Source organism: Equus caballus, chromosome 2, assembly GCF_041296265.1.
Source record: "Equus caballus isolate H_3958 breed thoroughbred chromosome 2, TB-T2T, whole genome shotgun sequence".
In the NCBI taxonomy this organism is placed as follows: Eukaryota; Metazoa; Chordata; class Mammalia; order Perissodactyla; family Equidae; genus Equus; species Equus caballus.
Window position 1 is genome coordinate 57415100 of NC_091685.1, and position 19161 is coordinate 57434260.

The 19161-nt window shown below is 41.2% G+C and overlaps 1 protein-coding gene across 6 annotated transcripts in view; it reads left to right on the forward strand.

The window, feature by feature from the left end:
* The window catches only part of PIWIL2 (piwi like RNA-mediated gene silencing 2), a 72124-nt gene that overhangs the window by 3329 nt on the left and 49634 nt on the right, over positions 1–19161 (forward strand). For all 6 annotated transcript variants that reach the window (XM_023636133.2, XM_023636131.2, XM_070261229.1 and 3 more), the window contains 8 exons: positions 224–311; positions 459–597; positions 1302–1496; positions 2361–2471; positions 5751–5868; positions 6586–6710; positions 7544–7624; positions 7934–8047. In XM_023636133.2, the coding sequence (XP_023491901.2) occupies positions 224–311; positions 459–597; positions 1302–1496; positions 2361–2471; positions 5751–5868; positions 6586–6710; positions 7544–7624; positions 7934–8047 (971 nt within the window). The remainder of the gene's footprint in view (positions 1–223; positions 312–458; positions 598–1301; positions 1497–2360; positions 2472–5750; positions 5869–6585; positions 6711–7543; positions 7625–7933; positions 8048–19161) is intronic.

A 19161-nucleotide genomic window follows, 5' to 3' on the forward strand; every position in this document is an offset into this window, starting at 1 on the left:
CTATAACTATACTTAGAAACCTAATGTGACATAGTTAAGTGTTTTTTAAAAACTATAAGTATTTAAACAACTTTTTATGAGATATTTTTATCCTTTATTATAACAGTAATAGAGTTTGAAAAAGGCGATTTTTATTATTTACCAAGACTTTTAAGAAAACCATCAGTGTTTCTGGGTTTATCAACTATATCTTAGAATGATTTTGCTCTTTGACTTTTGATAGGAATCTGTGGGTTTGGTCTCCATGTTCCGAGGACTGGGCCTTGAAACGGTGTCCCAGACCCCTCTGAAACGGGGAATGCCTCCTTTAGGTATGTGGAAAACTAACTTGAAAAAAATGTGGTGGTATGCATGATTGCTTTGTTCTTAAATTCCTGCTGTTTATCTTCAGAAAAATAATTGTACTTTACAACATGTTTAACTCACAGTTATAGCTGGGGTTTGGCCCTTCCATTTAGGTAGAGGCATTTTAGGTCGAGGCTTGTCTACCTGTATGGTGCACAAGGACAGAGACGAACCCCATCCCACTTTTCCGGATTCTTCGGTGTTGGCAGCTGGGGATAGCAAGATGGCAGAGGCCTCCATTGGTTGGAATAGGTGGGTAAAGTTGCCTCCTCGAATTACTGTCAAATTCACATGAAACATCTTGGTGAGTCCAAAGAAAGATTCTCAAAAGGGTTGTATTATGTCACAAACAAGCAGTTCATGGTTTTATATTAAAGAATGGATATTTTCCAAGAGTAGTCAGGAGCTAGTAATCCAATCATTAGAAAAGGATAAAAACTAATTGTCCACTGAGCAGTTCACAACTTCCTTTGCCCTCTGAAGAAGTCAAGCTGAGGTGCCGGCCTGGTGGCGCAGTGGTTAAGTTCATGTGTTTCACTTTGGAGGCCTGGGGTTCACCAGTTTGGATCCTGGGTACGGACCTACATACTGCTTGTCAAGCCATGCTGTGGCAGGCGTCCCACATATAAAGTAGAGGAAGATGGGCATGGATGTTAGCTCAGGGCTAATCTTCCTCAAAAAAAAAAGCAGTCAAGCTGATTGTGATGATTTTCTAACCTGGTGAGTTAAACTTCCACCCCAATTCTGCTATGGAAGTTGGCCCTGAGAGTGAGTATTAATAGCAGTTGGTGAATGAGTCGTGTTGGCGTGTTGGATTTGGAGAGAATCTGAGGCCTGGGTCTGTTTTGTTGAGTCCTGCAGGAAGAGAATGTAGACTTGAGGGAATCATTTAGCTGGGGCATAGACAGAAGCATGACTGAGAGAGTCCTCATTTGCCCCTCTTGTCAACATTTCAGAATGCTTGGAAGAGGGAATGCGGATGTGTCTTTGTTCCCGTTGGGAAGAGCAGCTGGTGGTATAGGCAGAGGAGTGTCTAAGACCCCCGGGGGGCTCAGCCCCACTCCTCCAGATCCCGCCCCGCCACCCCTGCCTCCGCCCTCGCTGTGCTCTCTGGATCGCCCTGCCCTAGGGACTGCGGAACACAAGGAAAAGTAAGTCAGGATGCTGCCTTCTCTGCTTGGTGAGGATGTGGCAGGAGGCCTTCTCGGAGTATTGTGAATGCTGTTTCTCTTCTGTCTAAAGTTTCCGTGGGTGGTACGATTGCGGCTTGTTTGTTTTTTGTTTTTTTGCCAGTGGCGAAAATGACAAAGAGGTGGGACGGTTCTTGGTGAAGTGAAATGGGGTTAATGACGTATAGTGTGTACCAGGGAGTGGACTCCGGACTTTTCATTTCCTTCCCAATTCAGACGTAGACAATTCTTTGTCATGTTGAAGACACGGAAATCATTTAGGAGAAACGTTGCAGCAGTTTGTCTTTCTCTCTAGAACTATGCTGTGTTCTCAGTTAGCTGGCCTGGTCTTTCCCAGTGATATTACGAGGACAAACGGGGTGACCTTGCTTCTCTAATAAGAAATTGCTGGGGCCACTCTGTGGCCGAGTGGTTAAATTTGTGCGCTCTCCTTTGGTGGCCCAGGGTTTGGCCAGTTCGGATCCTGGGCGCGGACATGGCATTGCTCATCAAGCCATGTTGAGGCGGCATCCCACATGCTACAGCTAGAATATACAGCTATGTACTGGGGCGGGGGCAGGATGGGGGGGTGTCCTTTGGGAAGAAGAAGAAGAAGAAGAAAAAAAAAGGAAGATTGACAACAGATGTTAGCTCAGGTGCCAGTCTTTAAAAAAAAAATTGGTAAGAGTTTATCTTCTGGTCCTCCAAGCTTGCTTTTGTGTGTCTTGGTTTGTGCACTTGTAAGCAAAGTATGAAATACCACTTCCTCGAATCTTTTTTTGTGGTGTGGGTTGTTTGTTTTTTTGTTTTTGGTACATGTAGATGCCTTTGTTTTTTACTTTCCAGAGAGCTTTTTGTGAAGCAAGGATCCAAAGGAACACCTCAGTCTTTGGGATTAAACCTTATCAAGATACAGTGTCATAACGAGGCAGTTTATCAGTATCACGTGACTTTCAGGTATTGTTCACTGTTTAGAGAGCAGTAATGAAACAGTTCCTGTGGACATACTGAATATTTTTCTATATAATTCCTGATGCACCTCCTCCCATGGTCATGCGTATACTCAGATCCTTACAGTAAGTTTAAAGTTAACATTTGTTTTGTATTTAGCTGTATTAGCAGTTCAGATTTTTAACTCCATAGGTACAGTTTTGTGTATGAAGTTAGAATAGATTTATTCTGAAGTTTGTGAAGCTTAAGGTCAAGGTCTTTTACTTGCACAGACCCCTTCCGTGACCTTTTAACTTACTTTCCATCTGTAATTTTATATTCTTCTTAAAGAGAGCCCGCTCTCCCCCAATGATATAAGATCCACACCCCACAAAACCTGGATCCTCCCTGCGTGAGTCTCATACTGACATTTGATGGCTCTCCAGTGACAGTCTAGGGTTAAATTTTAGCAAAAAGGACCTTAATTTTATATCAACTTTTGGATTTATCATACCTTTAAAAAATTCAGAATTCATATTAGTTTGTATTCTTTTAAAAAATCTCAGGAGAGTCATTAGCTGGAATTGTGAAAATGAATGAGTATTTTGGAATATCTGTGGACAAAATAGTAAGATGGAAGGCTGAGGGGCCAGCCCTGTGGCCAAGTGGTTAGGTTTGCCACACTCCGCTTTGGTGGCCCAGGGTTCACTGGTTTGGATCCACTCATCAAGCCATGCTGTGGCAACATCCCACACAGAACTAGAAGGACGTACAACTAGGATATACAGCTATGTACTGGGGCTTTGGGGAGGAAAAAAAGAAGATTGGCAACAGATGTTAGCTGGGTCCAGTCTTCCTCAAAAAGAAAAAAACATGGAAGACTGAATTTCTAACGGACAGCTACTAATTGGTACATGAGGAAGAAGTGGAGTGAAAGAAGGAAGGAACAGTTAGGGGAAAAATACCCTAGAGAAAGGTCATGAAGACAAAGGAGGAGCAAGTCCGGTAGCTCAGCAGTAAAGTGCACATGTTCCGCTTTGGTGGCCAGGTGTTCGCTGGTTCGGATCCCAGGTGCGGACATGGCACTGCTTGGCACCCCATGCTGTGGTAGGTGTCCCACGTATAAAGTAGAGGAAGATGGGCACAGATGTTAGCTCAGGGCCAGGCTTCCTCAGCAAAAAGAGGAGGATTGGCAGCAGATGTTAGCTCAGGGCTAATTTTCCTCAAAAAAAAAAAAAGACGAAGGGCCCAGTTTGAATGAGGAGGAGGGGATTGACTTTGGCCACAGGGAAAAAAGTTACCCCATTTGCTTTCCAGAGCACCCTTGGTGATCTTCTAGTAGCTTTGTTAAGAGTTATGGAGAAAAAGATACTCAACATCACTGATCATTAGGGAAATGCAAATCAAAATAACAGTGAAATACTACCTTACACCTATTAGGATGGCTACTATCAAAAAGAGAAAAGGAAAAGAAAAACAGAAAAGAAGAGAGCAGTCTTCCTTAGCAAAAAAAGAGGAGGATTGCAGGCAGATGTTAGCTCAGGGCCAATCTTCCTCAAAAAAATAAATAAATAAAAATTAAAAAAAAAAAGAGTTATGGAGAAACAACTAGACTAAAAGAACAAAGGAGAGCTTAGGATGTGAGAAATAGCCAGTGAATTGGCCACTTAAACAGTGCAGGAGAAATGAGAAAGGGCGTGATAAAGAAGGTGGTAGGCTTACCCTAAAGCTCTGTGCCCACTGAGAAAGCAGAGCTGAGCCTGGAGGACAAGTGAAGAGAAGAGGCCAGAAAAGAGGGTGAAGTGGAACCCCTGAGCGGGAGGGATAGTGGGAATGGGCCTCTTCGGGAACGTCAGGGAAGGAGATGGGCGTTAACAAGAGAGAAGAACCTTTTCTCTGGAAATGGATGGACAAGCGTCAGTGAGACGGAGGGGAGAGTGAGTGCCACAGGGCTCTGCGTGGGCCGGGCCTGGAGGAGTCGCAGAGGCTGTAGGTTTTGAGGTTGCAAAGCTGGGCTGTGCAAGCCACCATGCGAAGATGATGCCAGGCCATGAGAAGGTACCGAGAGGATGGATTCCGGTGGACTGGTCATCCTGTCGGGAGCCTAGAAAGACTAATGCAGATACTGTGTTTAGGACACAGTGCCCCGTATGTATGTGGGAACTTTTTGAAGAAGCGTTTTGAAACGTGATGTTAACATGTGAGTGTAGTTTTGGGGCAACTATATTAGATATCACTTGATTTTTTTTTAATGTTTCTTCATGTGCTTGAACACGTTTGACCCTTTTTAGTCTTGGATTTGTTTAAACTTTGCAGCTATAGAATGAGGTTCTGTGTCACTGTGATGGAATGAGACAATCATTGTACAAAGTTGCTACTGGAGTTTTTCAAGCTGTAGGATTTATGAGAGTGAATTAATAAAAAGTTGAAATTTCCGTGAGTGGAAAGAGGTTAGAGTAAAATCCTATTTTTTTTTTATTAATGTTATGATAGATTACAACCTTGTGAGATTTCAGTTATACATTTTTCTTAGTCATGTTGTGGGTACACCACTTCCCCCTTTGTACCCTCCCCCCAACCCCCCTTTTCCCTGGTAACCACCGATCAGATCTCCTTATCAATATACTAACTTCCACCTATGAGTGGAGTCATATAGAGTTCGTCTTTCTCTGACTGGCTTATTTTGCTTAACATAATACCCTCGAGGTCCATCCACGTTGCTGTGAATGGGCCAGTTTTGTCTTTTTTTATGGCTGAGTAGTATTCCATTGTGTATATTTTTAAAAACAGTGTGTATCTCTGCAGACTCGAGAGCAGGGATGGGCGTGCTGTGGCTGGCCTGCGGGTCACGTCTGGCCCACCGTCCGTTTTGGTGATGAAGAGGTGCTGGAATACAGTCGTGCTCCTGGGTTTGCATACTGTCTCTGGTGCTTTTGTGTGATGTTGGCAGAGTCGGGTTGTTGGAACAGGGACTATATGACCTGTAAAGCCTAACATGTTTACTGTCTGACCCTTTACAGAAGATGAGTAACCCTCTGGTCTGAATTCTGGAAGAATGTACACTGGCGTGGTTAAGGCAGTTGTCTTTGGGTGGTGGAATTAATGGGTTTCTATTTTCTGTGGGCAAGTATCCCCAGTTGGGTCCAAGTTCTTTTTTCAGTCTGATATAGCTGTGTATTTAATATGACCACTAGATGGAGCAGTAGTTACAGGTGACTGCTCCTCACACAATCCTGTTGCCCAGCTGTAGCAGAGAAGCTGCTGTTGGAGTCAAATTGAAGTGAGATCCTCTCTATTATTTTCTAGCCCGAATGTGGAGTGCAAAAGCATGAGGTTTGGCATGTTGAAGGACCACCAAGCTGTCACTGGCAACGTCACTGCTTTCGATGGAGCCATTCTCTATCTGCCTGTAAAGCTTCAACAAGTGAGACGAATAGGAAATGGACTTGGGGTGAAACCTGAGGGTGTCTGGTGCTTTGAGTGGTGGGAAATCATGGACTCCCTGAACATTTGAGTTGTACTTTCCTCTTAGAGGGAAGGCAGACTTCTCCCTAACAAAGAAATGACAAACTGAGAAACTTAGAGTTCTTCAACAAGTCCCTTCTCACATAAGAGGAGTGATTGGCAGCCTTTGACCTCAGTGACACAGAATGGTTTAATATTTCAAATTCAAATTCGCATCTATTGCTAGTTCTCCCTTGGGTTTCTCTTACCAAATCCTTTCTTTTTTTTTTTGAGGAAGATTAGCCCTGAGCTAACATCTGCTGCCAGTCCTCCTCTTTTTGCTGAGGAAGGCTGGCCCTGAGCTAACACCTGGCCCATCTTCCTCTACTTTATATGTGGGACGCCTACCACAGCATGGCATCCCAAGCGGTGCCATGTCTGCACCTGGGATCCAAACCTGCGAACCCAGGGCCACCAAAGTGGAACGTGTGCACTTAACCACTGTGCCACCGGGTGGGCCCCACCAAATCCTTTCTTAAAACCTAGTTGTCATGCTGTATTTTGTCAGTGGGGTAGAAAGTGAGGGGACAATACAAAATATGTTGAAGATATTTTAGTGTTCTCTAGAACACCATTGGTTTAGATGAGGGCTTGGTAGTTTTGTCATTTCTTTTTACTTGTATATATTTATTTGAAGCTTCTTGAGTTAAAAAGTCAAAGGAAAACTGATGGTGCAGAGATCAGCATTAAGATCCAGTTGACGAAGATCCTGGAGCCCTGTTCTGACTTGTGCATTCCCTTCTACAATGTTGTTTTCCGTCGGTAAGAAGATGGCCGACGTCTTACTTTCTTTAACCTATCTTGTGTTTGTAGCAATGCTCTTCAAAACACAGTGCGTCTTATGTTTATAACAATGTGGTGTTATACTGCAGTGTGTATGTAGATGAGTTTGGAAACATTTAATAAATAAATGCGATTGAGGCTAACTTACTCAAAAATTACTTCCAATGGTTGCTCAGATTCGGGTCTGTGAAAGCGGGTTGAGGCAGCTGGACGGGGGATGGGTGCCTTTGGATTCATTCGGGAACTTGAAAAGCAGATGTTTATAGTGCATATTTAATGGTGTCAGTGATGGGGCTACTTGAAGAGATAGAGTGCAAAAAATTTTGCTGGAAGAATGTTTTCCCAGTCCCTTGAATTTTTGGATACAAATAGCTCATAATTTTTTTAACTTTTTTTTAAGACTCCGTAATTTTCATAGAACTGTTATTCCCAAACACAGAACCTAATTCCTACCTAGTAAAGTGAACTGCCAGCAACAAACATAACTTCCTATGCCAGACTGACATTCACAAACTTAGAAATTGACTCTCTTGTGTTCTTTTTAGTTAATGGTGAAAAGGAATATAAATTGAACCTGGGAAATCAACTCGATTTTGGTTACCTAGTAAGTTGAAAAAGCTGCAGTGAGTTGCTTATACGCCAAGATAAATGCTTTGGTAGTGTTTATTTTTCTTCTGGCAAGCATGTTCTCAGCATAAAAACTGTATTGTGCAAAGATGGCCCATGTTTCCGCAGGGAAATGTCACTAGGAGTAGTGGGGCTCGATGTTCTGATTCTTCTGCTAGAAAGCCCTTTCTTGCTCTTTATTTCAGGGCAATGAAGCTTTTAGACATGAAGCTTGTGGGAAGAAACTTCTATGACCCTGCAAGTGCTATGGTGCTACAGCAACACAGGTCGGCGGTGTTTTCCTGTTTCCCACTTTTGAATGTTCTGGAAAGCAATTTCTCATTGCCATCACCCTCTTTAGGACAAAAATCTCAGCAGTATTTTATGATAGTGAATACAATTTATCAGTTAAATCACTTCCATAGTTTAGTTTTTTAGTAAATTCACAATGATGATTTAATTTAATTTGTTTCCTGGCACTTTCTCATTCTTATTAGGGAGGGGCAGTATCTGCCCAAAGTATTGTTTCAAGTGGGGGCGTGGAAGTATCTGGGGTTCTTTTAGAACTTTAAGGTAAAGCCCATCTATCTCTTCAGATTGCAGATCTGGCCAGGCTATGCAGCTAGCATCCGGAGGACAGATGGAGGCCTTTTTTTGCTAGCCGATGTCTCCCATAAGGTCATTCGGAACGATTCTGTGCTGGATGTCATGTGAGTGAATGGTGGGATCTACCTTTAAAGATTTTATTTTTCCTTTTTCTCCCCAAAGGCCCCCGGTACATAGTTGTATATTTTCACTTGTGGGCCCTTCCCGCTGTGGCATGTGGGACGCTGCCTCAGCATGGCCTGATGAGCGGTGCCATGTCCACGCCCAGGGTCCGAACTGGTGAAACCCTGGGCCGCCGAAGTGGAGCGCGCGAACTTAACCACTCGGCAACGGGGCCCGCCCCTTTTTTTAAAAGATTTTATTTTTGGGATCTACCTTTAACAAGCTAATAATTTTCTGAAAAGTTCAGTAATAACTGGTAATAAATACAGATTAGCCATTGTTCTGTTTGGGCTTTAAATTTTAGAACAGACTAAGAATACTGAATGGATGTGCTCTGTTCCGTCAGTCCTGGCAAGATAGCGACCTGCTGTACTCTGAGGAGGAGTTGTATTCAGATCTCTAGTTAAGAAGACTTGGTTTAATACACACACGCTCTTTAGTTTTTGTTTAAATGTGTTACTATAGCAAATGTAGACGTGTATCATTCGTAATGGCTCCGTGAAATCCCACCTTATAGATAAACTTGCGTGCATCTCTGATTCCTTTTTTAGGCTAGGTACTTAAAAGTGGGATTATTTAATGAAAGGGCTGAACATTTTAAAGACTTTACATATTTAATGTAATAACGTATTTAAATATATACTGACAAATTACCATCTACTCTAGAAGATTTATTCAGTTTATTTTCTCACCAGCTATGTACAAGTGCTGGGTGTTAGTGGGCTTATCAGTCTTTGCTTGTCTGATAAATTCATTCATTCCTTCAACATATATTTATTGAGCTCCAATTGTGTACCAGAGTCTTGGGACATGTCAGTTAGCAAAACAAAGAAAGATTTCTCTCCTCATGGAGTTTACAGTGTCATCAAGTGAGATAAACAATGGATAATAAACACAATCAGTAAATTGTATAGTTTACTAGGAGTGATAAGAGCCGTGGAAGAAAGAAGCAGTGGAACGTGGGTGGGAGGGATGGGGAGTAGAGCTGGGTGGAGAGCTGGGGTGGAGCTGGGTGGAGAGCTGGAATGTTACGTCGTGGAGCTCATTTGAGCCACCACTTGCAAGAGGTGAGGACATCAGCTAGGTGGAGATCTGGGCGAAGGGAATTCTTGGCAGAGGGACAGCTGGGGGAAAGGCCTTAAGAGGGAAATACGCCTGGCTCATTCAAGGAGCGGCAGGAAGCCAGGGTGGCTAGAGCAGAGTGAGGTAAGAGTGGTGAAAGAATGGAGTAGAGGGAGGGGCTAAGGATATCAGGTTTTGTAAGGCTGTTGTAAGGAATTTAGCTTTTGCTCTGAGTGAAGTGCAGGACTTGGAGCGGAGGAGTGACAGGATGTGACTTGAGTTGTACAAGGATCCCTCCCATTACTGCATGGAGAATAGACTTGGTAGATGGGGATGGAAGTGGGGAGACTAACCAGGAGGCTAGTGTGGTGATCCAGTGTGGTGATCCAGTGTAGTGATCCAGTGTGGTGATCCAGTGTGGTGATCCAGTGGAGAAGTGAGGATGGCAGCAGAGGAGGTGATGAGAAGTAGTCAGTCGGCTTCTGGATGTGTTTTGAAAGTAGCACTCAGTCAATTTTCTGATCGCATGTGGGGTGTGAGGGGAAGAGAGGGGTTGAAGATGGCTCAAACTTTTTTGGATAAATTTTTGATTACTTATTCTCTCTCTCCTAGCCTCTCTCTGCCTGATGGTGGGGGCCATATCTCTTTCTCTTACACAGTACCCCCAGCCCTAGTTTGTTACCAGCATGTAGTAAGTGTTCAGGAATATTTATTAAGTAAAAATAGATGTCTTCAGGGCTGGCCCGGTGGCACAGCAGTTAAGTTCGCACGTTCTGCTTCGGTGGCCCACTGTTCCTGGATTTGAATCTCAGGTGTGGACATGGCACTGCATATTAAGCCATGCTGTGGCAGGCGTCCCACATATAACGTAGAGGAAGATGGGCATGGATATTAGCTCAGGGCCAGTCTTCCTCAGCAAAAAGAAGAGGATTGGCGGCAGATGTTAGCTCAGTGCTAATCTTCCTCAAAAAAAAAAAAATGTCTTCAAATGCACTCTTTCTTTATTTATGGTTTCTGCCTTTGCGTTTCTGCTTAGAAAGGTCTGCTTATTTTATGTTTTATTTTTTCCAATGTTCTGAAGCTTATAGAATTTATCTTGCTGTGGTTTGGGGATCATCATGGTTGTCTTGGTACTATTACACAATTTATTGGAAAACATTTTTCTTTAGATGTAAATCACTACCTTTACCATATGCTAAAATACTTGGATTTATTTCTGAATATTTCATTTTGATCCACTGGGTGAAACCAATGTGAGGGGCTGGCCCCGTGGACGAGTGGTTAAGTTCGTGTCCTCCACTTCAGTGGCCTCGGGTTTCGCTGGTTCGGATCCTGGGCACAGACATGGCACCACTCATCAAGCCACGCTGAGGCGACGTCCCACATGCCACAACTAGAAGGACCCACAACGAAAAAAATGTACAACTGTGTACCAGGGGGCTTTGGGGAGAAAAAGCAGGAAAAAAAAAAACCAAACCAAAAACAATGTGATACTATTTTAATTCTTGTAATTTTATTAGGTTTTATTATTTGTCAAGGAATTCTGTTTTCAGAGTTTTCATAGTGAATTTCCCCCTGCCTGTTCTTTCATGTGATCCTTTGAATAATTTAGTGGAAATAAGAAAAAAAGTGAATTCGCATTGACTGGTGAGAATATTCAGTGAGTCTTCCTAGTCAAAAATATGGTGTGTCTTTCCATTTATTGAAATTTATTCTCAGTAAAGTTTTACTTTTATAAAAGTTTCAGTTATTTTATTACGACTATGCAAAGCTCCATATAGGTAAGCTATCTAGTATATACTATGAGTATTTTTGTTTTCTGCACAGTTGTTCATTAAGTACATAATTTTATATATACTTACCACTAATTCAACTTCAAATCCACACCCAGCTGTGTAGTCTTACTATACATTCAAACATTAGGTATTTTGTCAATTTCATCCTCCCTCCCCCTGAAAATCATGTTTCTTGGATTATCTAAATCAGATTAGATCTAACTTTGATCTCCTTATCTCCAAGATAGTAAGAAGTCCTATGTCATGCATCACCCCATCATATCACACACGTGAACCCTGGGGTGTTTGTGATGCTGTCCTTAGTCCAGCTGCAGTGCCCAAGCAGGCAGCCACAGAGAGTGCTGTCAGGGTGGAGCTCTGCTCGTCTTAGTCCTCCCTCGTATCCTTACAACACTTACAGACTTGGGGTTCTTCTGCCCTTCTTCCCCCCGTGCCCTTTATGTTCTGATGAAGCACTGGAAACCACAAAAGAGCAGTTATTTTCCTGGAGATAAGAAGGGCTTGTTCTTGAGAAATGCAGCAAGCTTTTATCCTCATCAGAAATGGTTTGCATCCTTCTCAAAGAGTAGTGAGCCGACTGTGGTTTGCCAAATAAGGTTAAGATTCACATGTTGCTATTAAGTTCTCAATAATTAATTTAATAACCCATCCCCACAGACTTCAGTATCATCCTAGAAATCTCTGTTAAAACCTAATTGACTTCCATGTGGGTGGGTTGCTCTCCGGGCTGGCTGGACAACCATTGTCTTGGGGGTTCCCCTTCATTGCAGTGGGGACTCCTTTTCCCTCTTTCTGCAGATCGTTTGTAGCTCACATCCCATGACTGCTTCCTTCTTTGTTTATTCTCTTGTTCTCGTGTAGAGCATGTCTTCCAGTATTTTCCTGAGGAAGGGTGCATTGGAGGAAATGTTCTTGGATCTTACATGTTTGAAATGGCTTTATTTTCTGTTAGTTTGGTTGGGCGTAAAATTCTAGGTTGGAGATAATTTTCACTCAGAATTTTAAAAGCATTGCTCCATTGTCTTTTTTTTGATATAATCTTTATTAACATTCATGTATTTCACAATCAGACTATTTCCTTATTTAAATTTAGCTCTCTGGGTGTTCTCATAGTAATGCTCTATTTGAATACACCTTATTTCTGCATTTTCCCACGTTTTCTTCCTGTGTGTGAGTAAACAGCATCTCCTACACTATCACTGTATCTTTTTTACCTCATTTGTACCTTGTGGGCAAGCCCAAAACTTGCTTTCGAAATTGCTTCATCCCTTCTTTTTTGTCCATATTGTTATTTCTGAGTTGATCTATCCGTTAAATGCTGTGTATGTACTACACTTTTTAAAATTTATTATGATTTAGTAATGTATTTTAATATTGGTAAGGCAATCCTTCCTCCTTGCTCTTATTCCACTGCCTTCCGTTGTCTTTCCTATGACTATTTTCACATTTATTTTTCCAGATTAATTTCAGAGCATTTTTGTTGAGCTTCCCAAAAGTGCCGTTGCAATTTTGCTCTGTTGTCTTTTTGCTTTCCAATTTGCGATTGAAAAAATCTGAAGCCATTCTGATTTCTGATTCCAGAGGCTGTGTTTCTCCCCCACGAACCCTTGGAAGATTTGGGAGCTTGTCTTTACTCCAGTCTTGTGACATTTTATTCACTCTTCATTTTTTCCACATTTCTTAGGATTCTAACTGATTATTTTCCCTTTGCTTGAACACCCCCCTGTTTCCTTTAGTGTGGAATCTGCTGGTGACATATTCTCTCAGTTTTTGTTTATTTAGAAATAGAACTAAGTTGTATGTTGCCTTTAACTTAGAATTCTAGGTTTGATAGTTATTTTCTTTAAGCACTTTGAAAATGTCCTGTTATATTCTGGTTTACAATGTTTCTATTAACAAATCAACTACCAGTGTTACTTTTTTCCTTTTTTTAAGGTATAATGCCTTTTTTGTTTTTGGCTTCCGTTTTCAACAGTTTTACTATAGTGTGTCTAGATGCGGTTTCCCTATATTTATGCTGCTTGGCCCTTATGTAACCCTCTCCCCTTGAGTGTGGACTGGGTTTATTGACTTGTTTCTAGTGAATAGAATGTGGCAAAAGTGGTGGGCTGTCACTTCTTTTTTTTCCTCATTGTTTTATTGAGGTCATAATAGTTTATAACATTGTGTAATGTCAAGTGTACATTATTATTTATCACTTTCTGTATAGACTGCATCGTGCTCACCACCAATAGTATAATTTTATCCATCACCATATATACATGCCCCTTTACCCCTTTCTCCCACCCCCCCAACTTCCTTCCCCTCTGGTAACCACTAATCTGTTCTCTTTATTCATGTCTTTGTTCATCTTCCAGATATGAGTGAAACCATATGGTGTTTGTCTTTCTCTGACTGGCTTATTTCACTTAACATAATACCCTCAGGGTCCATCCATGTTGCAATTAGAACGATTTTGTCTTTTTTCACGGCTGAGTACTATTCCATTGTGCATATACACCACATCTTCTATATCCATTCGTCAGTTGATGGGCACCCGGGTTGCTTCCATCTCTTGGCTATTGTGAATAATGTTGCAGTGAACATATGGCTGCATAAGTCCCTTTGCATTGTTGATTTCAAGGTCTTTGGGTAAATACCCAGTAGTGAGATAGCTGGGTCATATGATATTTCTACTTTCAATTTTTTGAGAGATCACTATACTGTTTTCCAGAGTGGTTGCAACAGTTTGCATTCCCACCAGCAGTGCATGAGGGTTCCCTTTTCTCCACATCCTTTCCAATGTTTGTTATTTTTTGTTTTGGTAATTATAGCCATTCTGACAGGTGTAAGATGTTATCTCATTGTAGTTTTGATTTGCATTTCCCTAATAATTAGTGATGTTGAACATCTTTTCCTGTGCCTCTTGACCATCTGTATATCTTCTTTGGAAAAATGTCTATTCTTACCCTCTGCCCATTTTTTGATCTGGTGTTTTGATTTTTTGTTGTTGAGTTGTATGAGTTCTTTATATATTTTGGAAATTAACCCCCTGTCCAATATACAATTTGAAAATACTTTCTCCCAGTTGGTGGGTTGTCTTTTTGTTTTGTTTCTGGTTTCCTTGGCCTTGCAGAAGCTCTTTAGTCTGATGTAGTCCCCTTTGTTTATTTTCTCTTTTGTTTCCCATCTCTCAGCAGACATGGTATTCGAAAAGATGTCAGTAAGACCAACGTCAAAGAGTGTACTGCGTGTATTTTCTTCTAGGAGTTTTATGGTTTCAGATCCTACATTCAAGTCTTTAATCCATTTTCAGTTAATTTTTGTGTGTGGTATAAGATAATGGTCTACTTTCATTCTTTTGCATGTGGCTGTCCAGTTTTCCCAGCACCATTTGTTGAAGAGACTTTCCTTTCTCCGTTGGATGTTCTTGGCTCCTTTGTCAAAGATTGGCTGTCTATAGATGTGTAGTTTTATTTCTGGGCTTTCAATTTCTGCTCCATCGATCTGTGTGTCTGTTTTTGTCCCAGTACCATACTATTTTTCTCTTTTAATAAGTAGCAATAGCACCATCCATCTTTGTTTTTCTTCTTTTTTTTTTGAGGAAGATTAGCCTTGAGCTAACATTCGCCGCCAATACTCCTCTTTTTGCTGAGGAAGACTGGCCCTGAGCCAACATCGGTGTCCATCTTCCTCCACCTTATTTGTGGGACGCCTACCACAGCATGGTTTGCCAAGTGGTGCCATGTTTGCACCTAGGATCCAAACTGGTGAACCCCAGGCCGCCGAAGCAGAACGTGTGAACTTAGCCACTGTGCCACCAAGCCAGCCCCAATCATGGGATTTTTTATTCCTCATTTTGTTAATGTAGTGTATCACATTAATTGACTTGTGGAGGTTGAACCATCCCTATGTCCCTTGTGTAAATCCTGCTTGATCGTGGTGTATGATCCTTTTAATGTATTATTGTATTTGGTTTGCCACTATTTTGTTGAGAACTTTTGCATCTGTGTTCATCAGCAATATTGACCTGTAATTTTCCTTCTTTGTGTTGTCCTTGTCTGGTTTTAGGGTCAGGGTGACGTTGGCCTCATAGAATGTGTTAGGAATTGTTCCATCTTCCTGAATTTTTTGAAATGGTTTGAGAAGGATTGGTATTAAATCTTCTTTGAATGTTTGGTGGAATTCTCTAGAGAAGCCATCTGGTCCTGGACTTTTGTTTTATTTTATTTTGATTACTGTTTCAATCTCTTTACTTGTGATTAGTCTGTTTAGATTCTCTATTTCTTCTTGGTTCAGTTTTGGGAGGTTTTATGAGTCTTAAGAATTTATCCATTTCTTCTAGGTTGTCCAATTTGTTGGCATATAGTTTTTGATAGTATTCTCTTATAATCCCTTGTATTTCTGTAGTGTATGTTGTAATTTCTCCTCTTTCATTTCTAATTTTATTTATTTGAGGCTTCTCTCTTTTTTTCTTAGTGAATCTGGCTAAGGGTTTGTCAGTTTTATCTTCTCAAAGAACAAGTTCTTAGTTTTATTGATTCTTTCTACTTTTTTTTAGTCTCTATTTCATTTATTTCTGCTCCAGTTTTTGTTATTTCCCTCCTTCTGCTGGCTTAGGGCTTTGTTTGTTCTTGTTTTTCTAGTTTTGTGAGGTGTGGTTTGAAATTACTTATTTGAGATTTCTCTTGTTTGTTGAGGGGGCCTGTATTGCTGCAAATTTCCTTCTTAGGACCACTTTTGCTGCACCCCTAGGAGTTGGTGTGGTGTGTGTTCATTGTGTCCAGGTATTTTTTATTTCTGCTTTGATTCTTCACTGATCCAATAGTTGTTTAGTAGCATGTTGTTTAGTCTCCCCACATTTGTGACTTTCCTAGCTTCTTTCTTGTAGTTGATTTCTAGTTTCATAGCACTGTGGTTGGAGAAGATGCTTGATGCGATTTCAATCTTCTTAAGTTTATTGAGGCTTGCCTTGTTTCCCAGCATATGGTCTATCTTTGAGAATGTTCCATGTGCACTTGAGAAGACTGTGTATTTTACTGTTTTTGGATGGGGTGTTCTGTATATGTCTGTTAAGTCCATCTGGTCTAGTTTTTTGTTTCGCTCCAGTGTCTCCTTGGTGACTTTCTGTCTGGATGATATATCCATTGATGTAATTGGGGTATTAAGGTCTTCTACTATTATTGTGTTGCTGTTATTTCTCCCTTTAGGTCTGTTAATAGTTGCTTTATGTACTTTGGTGCTCCTGTGTTAGGTGCATATATATTTATAAGTGTTATGTCCTCTTGGTGGAATGCCCCTTTTATCATTATATACTACCCCTCTTTGTCTCTCACTGCCTTTTTTATCTTGAAGTCTACTTTGTCTGACATAAGTATGGCAAGACTTGCTTTCTTTTGCTTCCCATTTGCTTGGAATATTGTCTGCCATCCCTTCACTCTGTGTTTCCTGGTGGAAGCATATTGTTGGGTCTTGTTTTTTAATCCATCCCTCCACTCTGTGTCTTTTGATTGGAGAACTCAATCCATTTACATTTAGAGTGATTATTTATGTATGAGGGCTTACTATGACCATTTTATCAATTGTTTCCCAGTGGCTCAATATTTCCCTTGTTTCTCTTCCCTTGTGTTTCTGACTGCCATTTCAGAATGGCAGATTTTCTGTGGTGGTTTATGTGGTGGTTTTCTCTTTATTTATGATTTGTGTCTCTGCTCTGATTTTTCATTTAGTGGTTACCATGAGGTTTGTATAAAAGATCTTGTGGATGAGATAATCCATCTTCTGATACCCTCTTATCTCCGTTAGCCTAAGCTGATTCCATGCCTTTCCTCTTCCCCAAGTTGTTGTTATCACAGATTATTCTGTTTAGTGTTTGTGAGTCGATGATTTAAATGAAGTGGTTATAGTTATTTTTGATGCTTTCCTTCCCTTTATCTTTTATGTTATAATGGTTTGCTAACCTGTTCTGAAAGAGAGCTGCAATTTTCTGATTTTGTCTGTCTCTTTATCTCCTTGCTCAAGGTTTTGTAAACCTTTGCCTTTTTATTTCAGGTATGAGGGCACCCTTGATCATTTCTTGTAAGGGAGGTCTAGTGGCTATGAACTCCCTCATCTTTTGTTTATCTGGGAAAGGTTTTATTTCTCCATCATATTTGAAGGATAGTTTTGCTGGATAGAGTATTCTTGGCTGGAATTTTTTGTCTTTGAGTATTTTGAATATATCATTCCATTCTCTCCTAACTTGTAAGGTTTCTGCTGAGAGATCTGCTGAAAGCCTGATAGAGGTTCCTTTGTAGATTATTCTCTTCTGCCTTGCTGCCCTTAACATTTTTTCTTTGTCATTCACTTTTGCCGGTTTTAACAGTATGTGCTTTGGAGAAAGTCTTTTTTCCATTGATGTAATTAGGAGTTTGGTTGACTTCATATACCTGTAAGCCCAGTTCCTTCCCCAGGTTTGGGAAGTTCTCAGCTGTTGTTTCTCTGAAGAAGCTCTCTGTTCCTTTCTCCCTCCGGAATACCTGTAATCCTTATGTTGCGTTTTCTAATTGAATGGCATATTTCTCAAAGAATTTCTTTCTATTTTTAAAAGTCTTTGTTCTATCTCCTCCTTTACCTGAAGTATATCTATATTTCTGTCCTCTAAATTACTAATTCTGTCCTCCGTAACATCAGCTCTGATTTTTAAGGTTTCTAGATTGTTTTTTATTTCATTCATTGTGTTCTTCATCTCTAGAATTTCTGTTTGGTTTTTTTGAGAGTTTCACTCTCCTTTGTGAAGAATTCCTTCTGCTCATTAATTTTAAAACTGAGTTCATTGAATTGTCTTTCTGAGTTTTCTTGTAACTTGAGTTTTTTTCTGACAACTGTTTTTAATTCTCTGTCATTTAGATTGTGAACTTCTGTGACTTCAGGATTGGTCTCTGGAGAGCTGTCATTTTCCTTCTGCTCTGGAGTGTTAATGTAGTTCTTCATGGTGTTTGATGAAGTGAAGTTTTGCCGGCGCGTAGTGGCAGTTTCGGGTCTCAGATTCCACCTGCCACCATGGGGAGAGGCAGGAGCTGTGTTTTCTGGACTCACTATCTCTGCTGGCAGATGTGCTGATAGGGCTTGTCTGCATTTGCCCTCTGGCCGCACCCACTTGGTGGGTCATGCAGACACATGCACAGGTAGCTCTGATGCAAATCCGCTGCCTTGGATGGGGACTAGCTGAGCTGGTGGGCTAGGCAGGAGGAAGAGGAGGGATGCTTGCTTTCACATGTATGCGGGCCCACTCTGCACTCACAGGCAGTTCACCCGGGCTGCTGCACTTGGTGGGGGTGGCCACGCAGTGGCTCAGCCATGCCACTCAGTGTAGAGCACTTCCCTGGTACGAGGTGCAACTCTGAAAGCGAAAGCATTTGCGTGCTGGCCTGTCTGCTCCCCACCTCCTCTTACAGTCACATGCTAGCTGCTGCATGAGAACCTGCGACCTAGATTGCTGCTGCTGGGGGATGGGAGTGAATCCATTCACCTCCTTCCCCTGCTTCCTGGGGATCCAGTACCCCCACCTTCAGATATATGGCTGCGTGGATCTCTCAGATGTCCTGTTGTGCTTTATAGGGAATCCTCTGTTGATTAATGAATGTCTGTTTGGTTGTACCTTAGGGGAAAGAGAGGGAACAGCTCATTCTGCCATGATGTTGACAGCGCTCATTTCTTTTTTTTTTTCAATTGAGATACCTTTGACATATAACGTCATATTAGTTTGAGATGTACAACATAATGACTTGACGTATGTATGTATTGTGAAATGATCATTACAATGAGTTTAGTTAACATCCATTACCACACATAGTTACAATTCTTTTTTCTTCTGATTAGTACTTTTAAGATCTATTCTCTAAGCAATTTTCAAATACATGATACAGTTGTGCATCACTTAATGAGTGGAATGTGTTTTGAGAAATGCATTGTTAGGTGATTTTGTCATTGTGCGAACATCATAGAGTGTACTTACACAAACCTAGATGGTATAGCTTCCTACTTACCTAGGCTCTATGGTACTAATCTTATGGGACCACTGGCATATATGCAGTCTGCTGTTGAGTGAAATGGTGTTATGTGGTGCATGACTGTACAGTGTTATTAACCATAGTCACCATGCTGTACACTACATCCCCAGGACTCACTTATTTTATAACTGGAAGTTTTGTCCCTATTGACCACCTTCACCCTTTTTG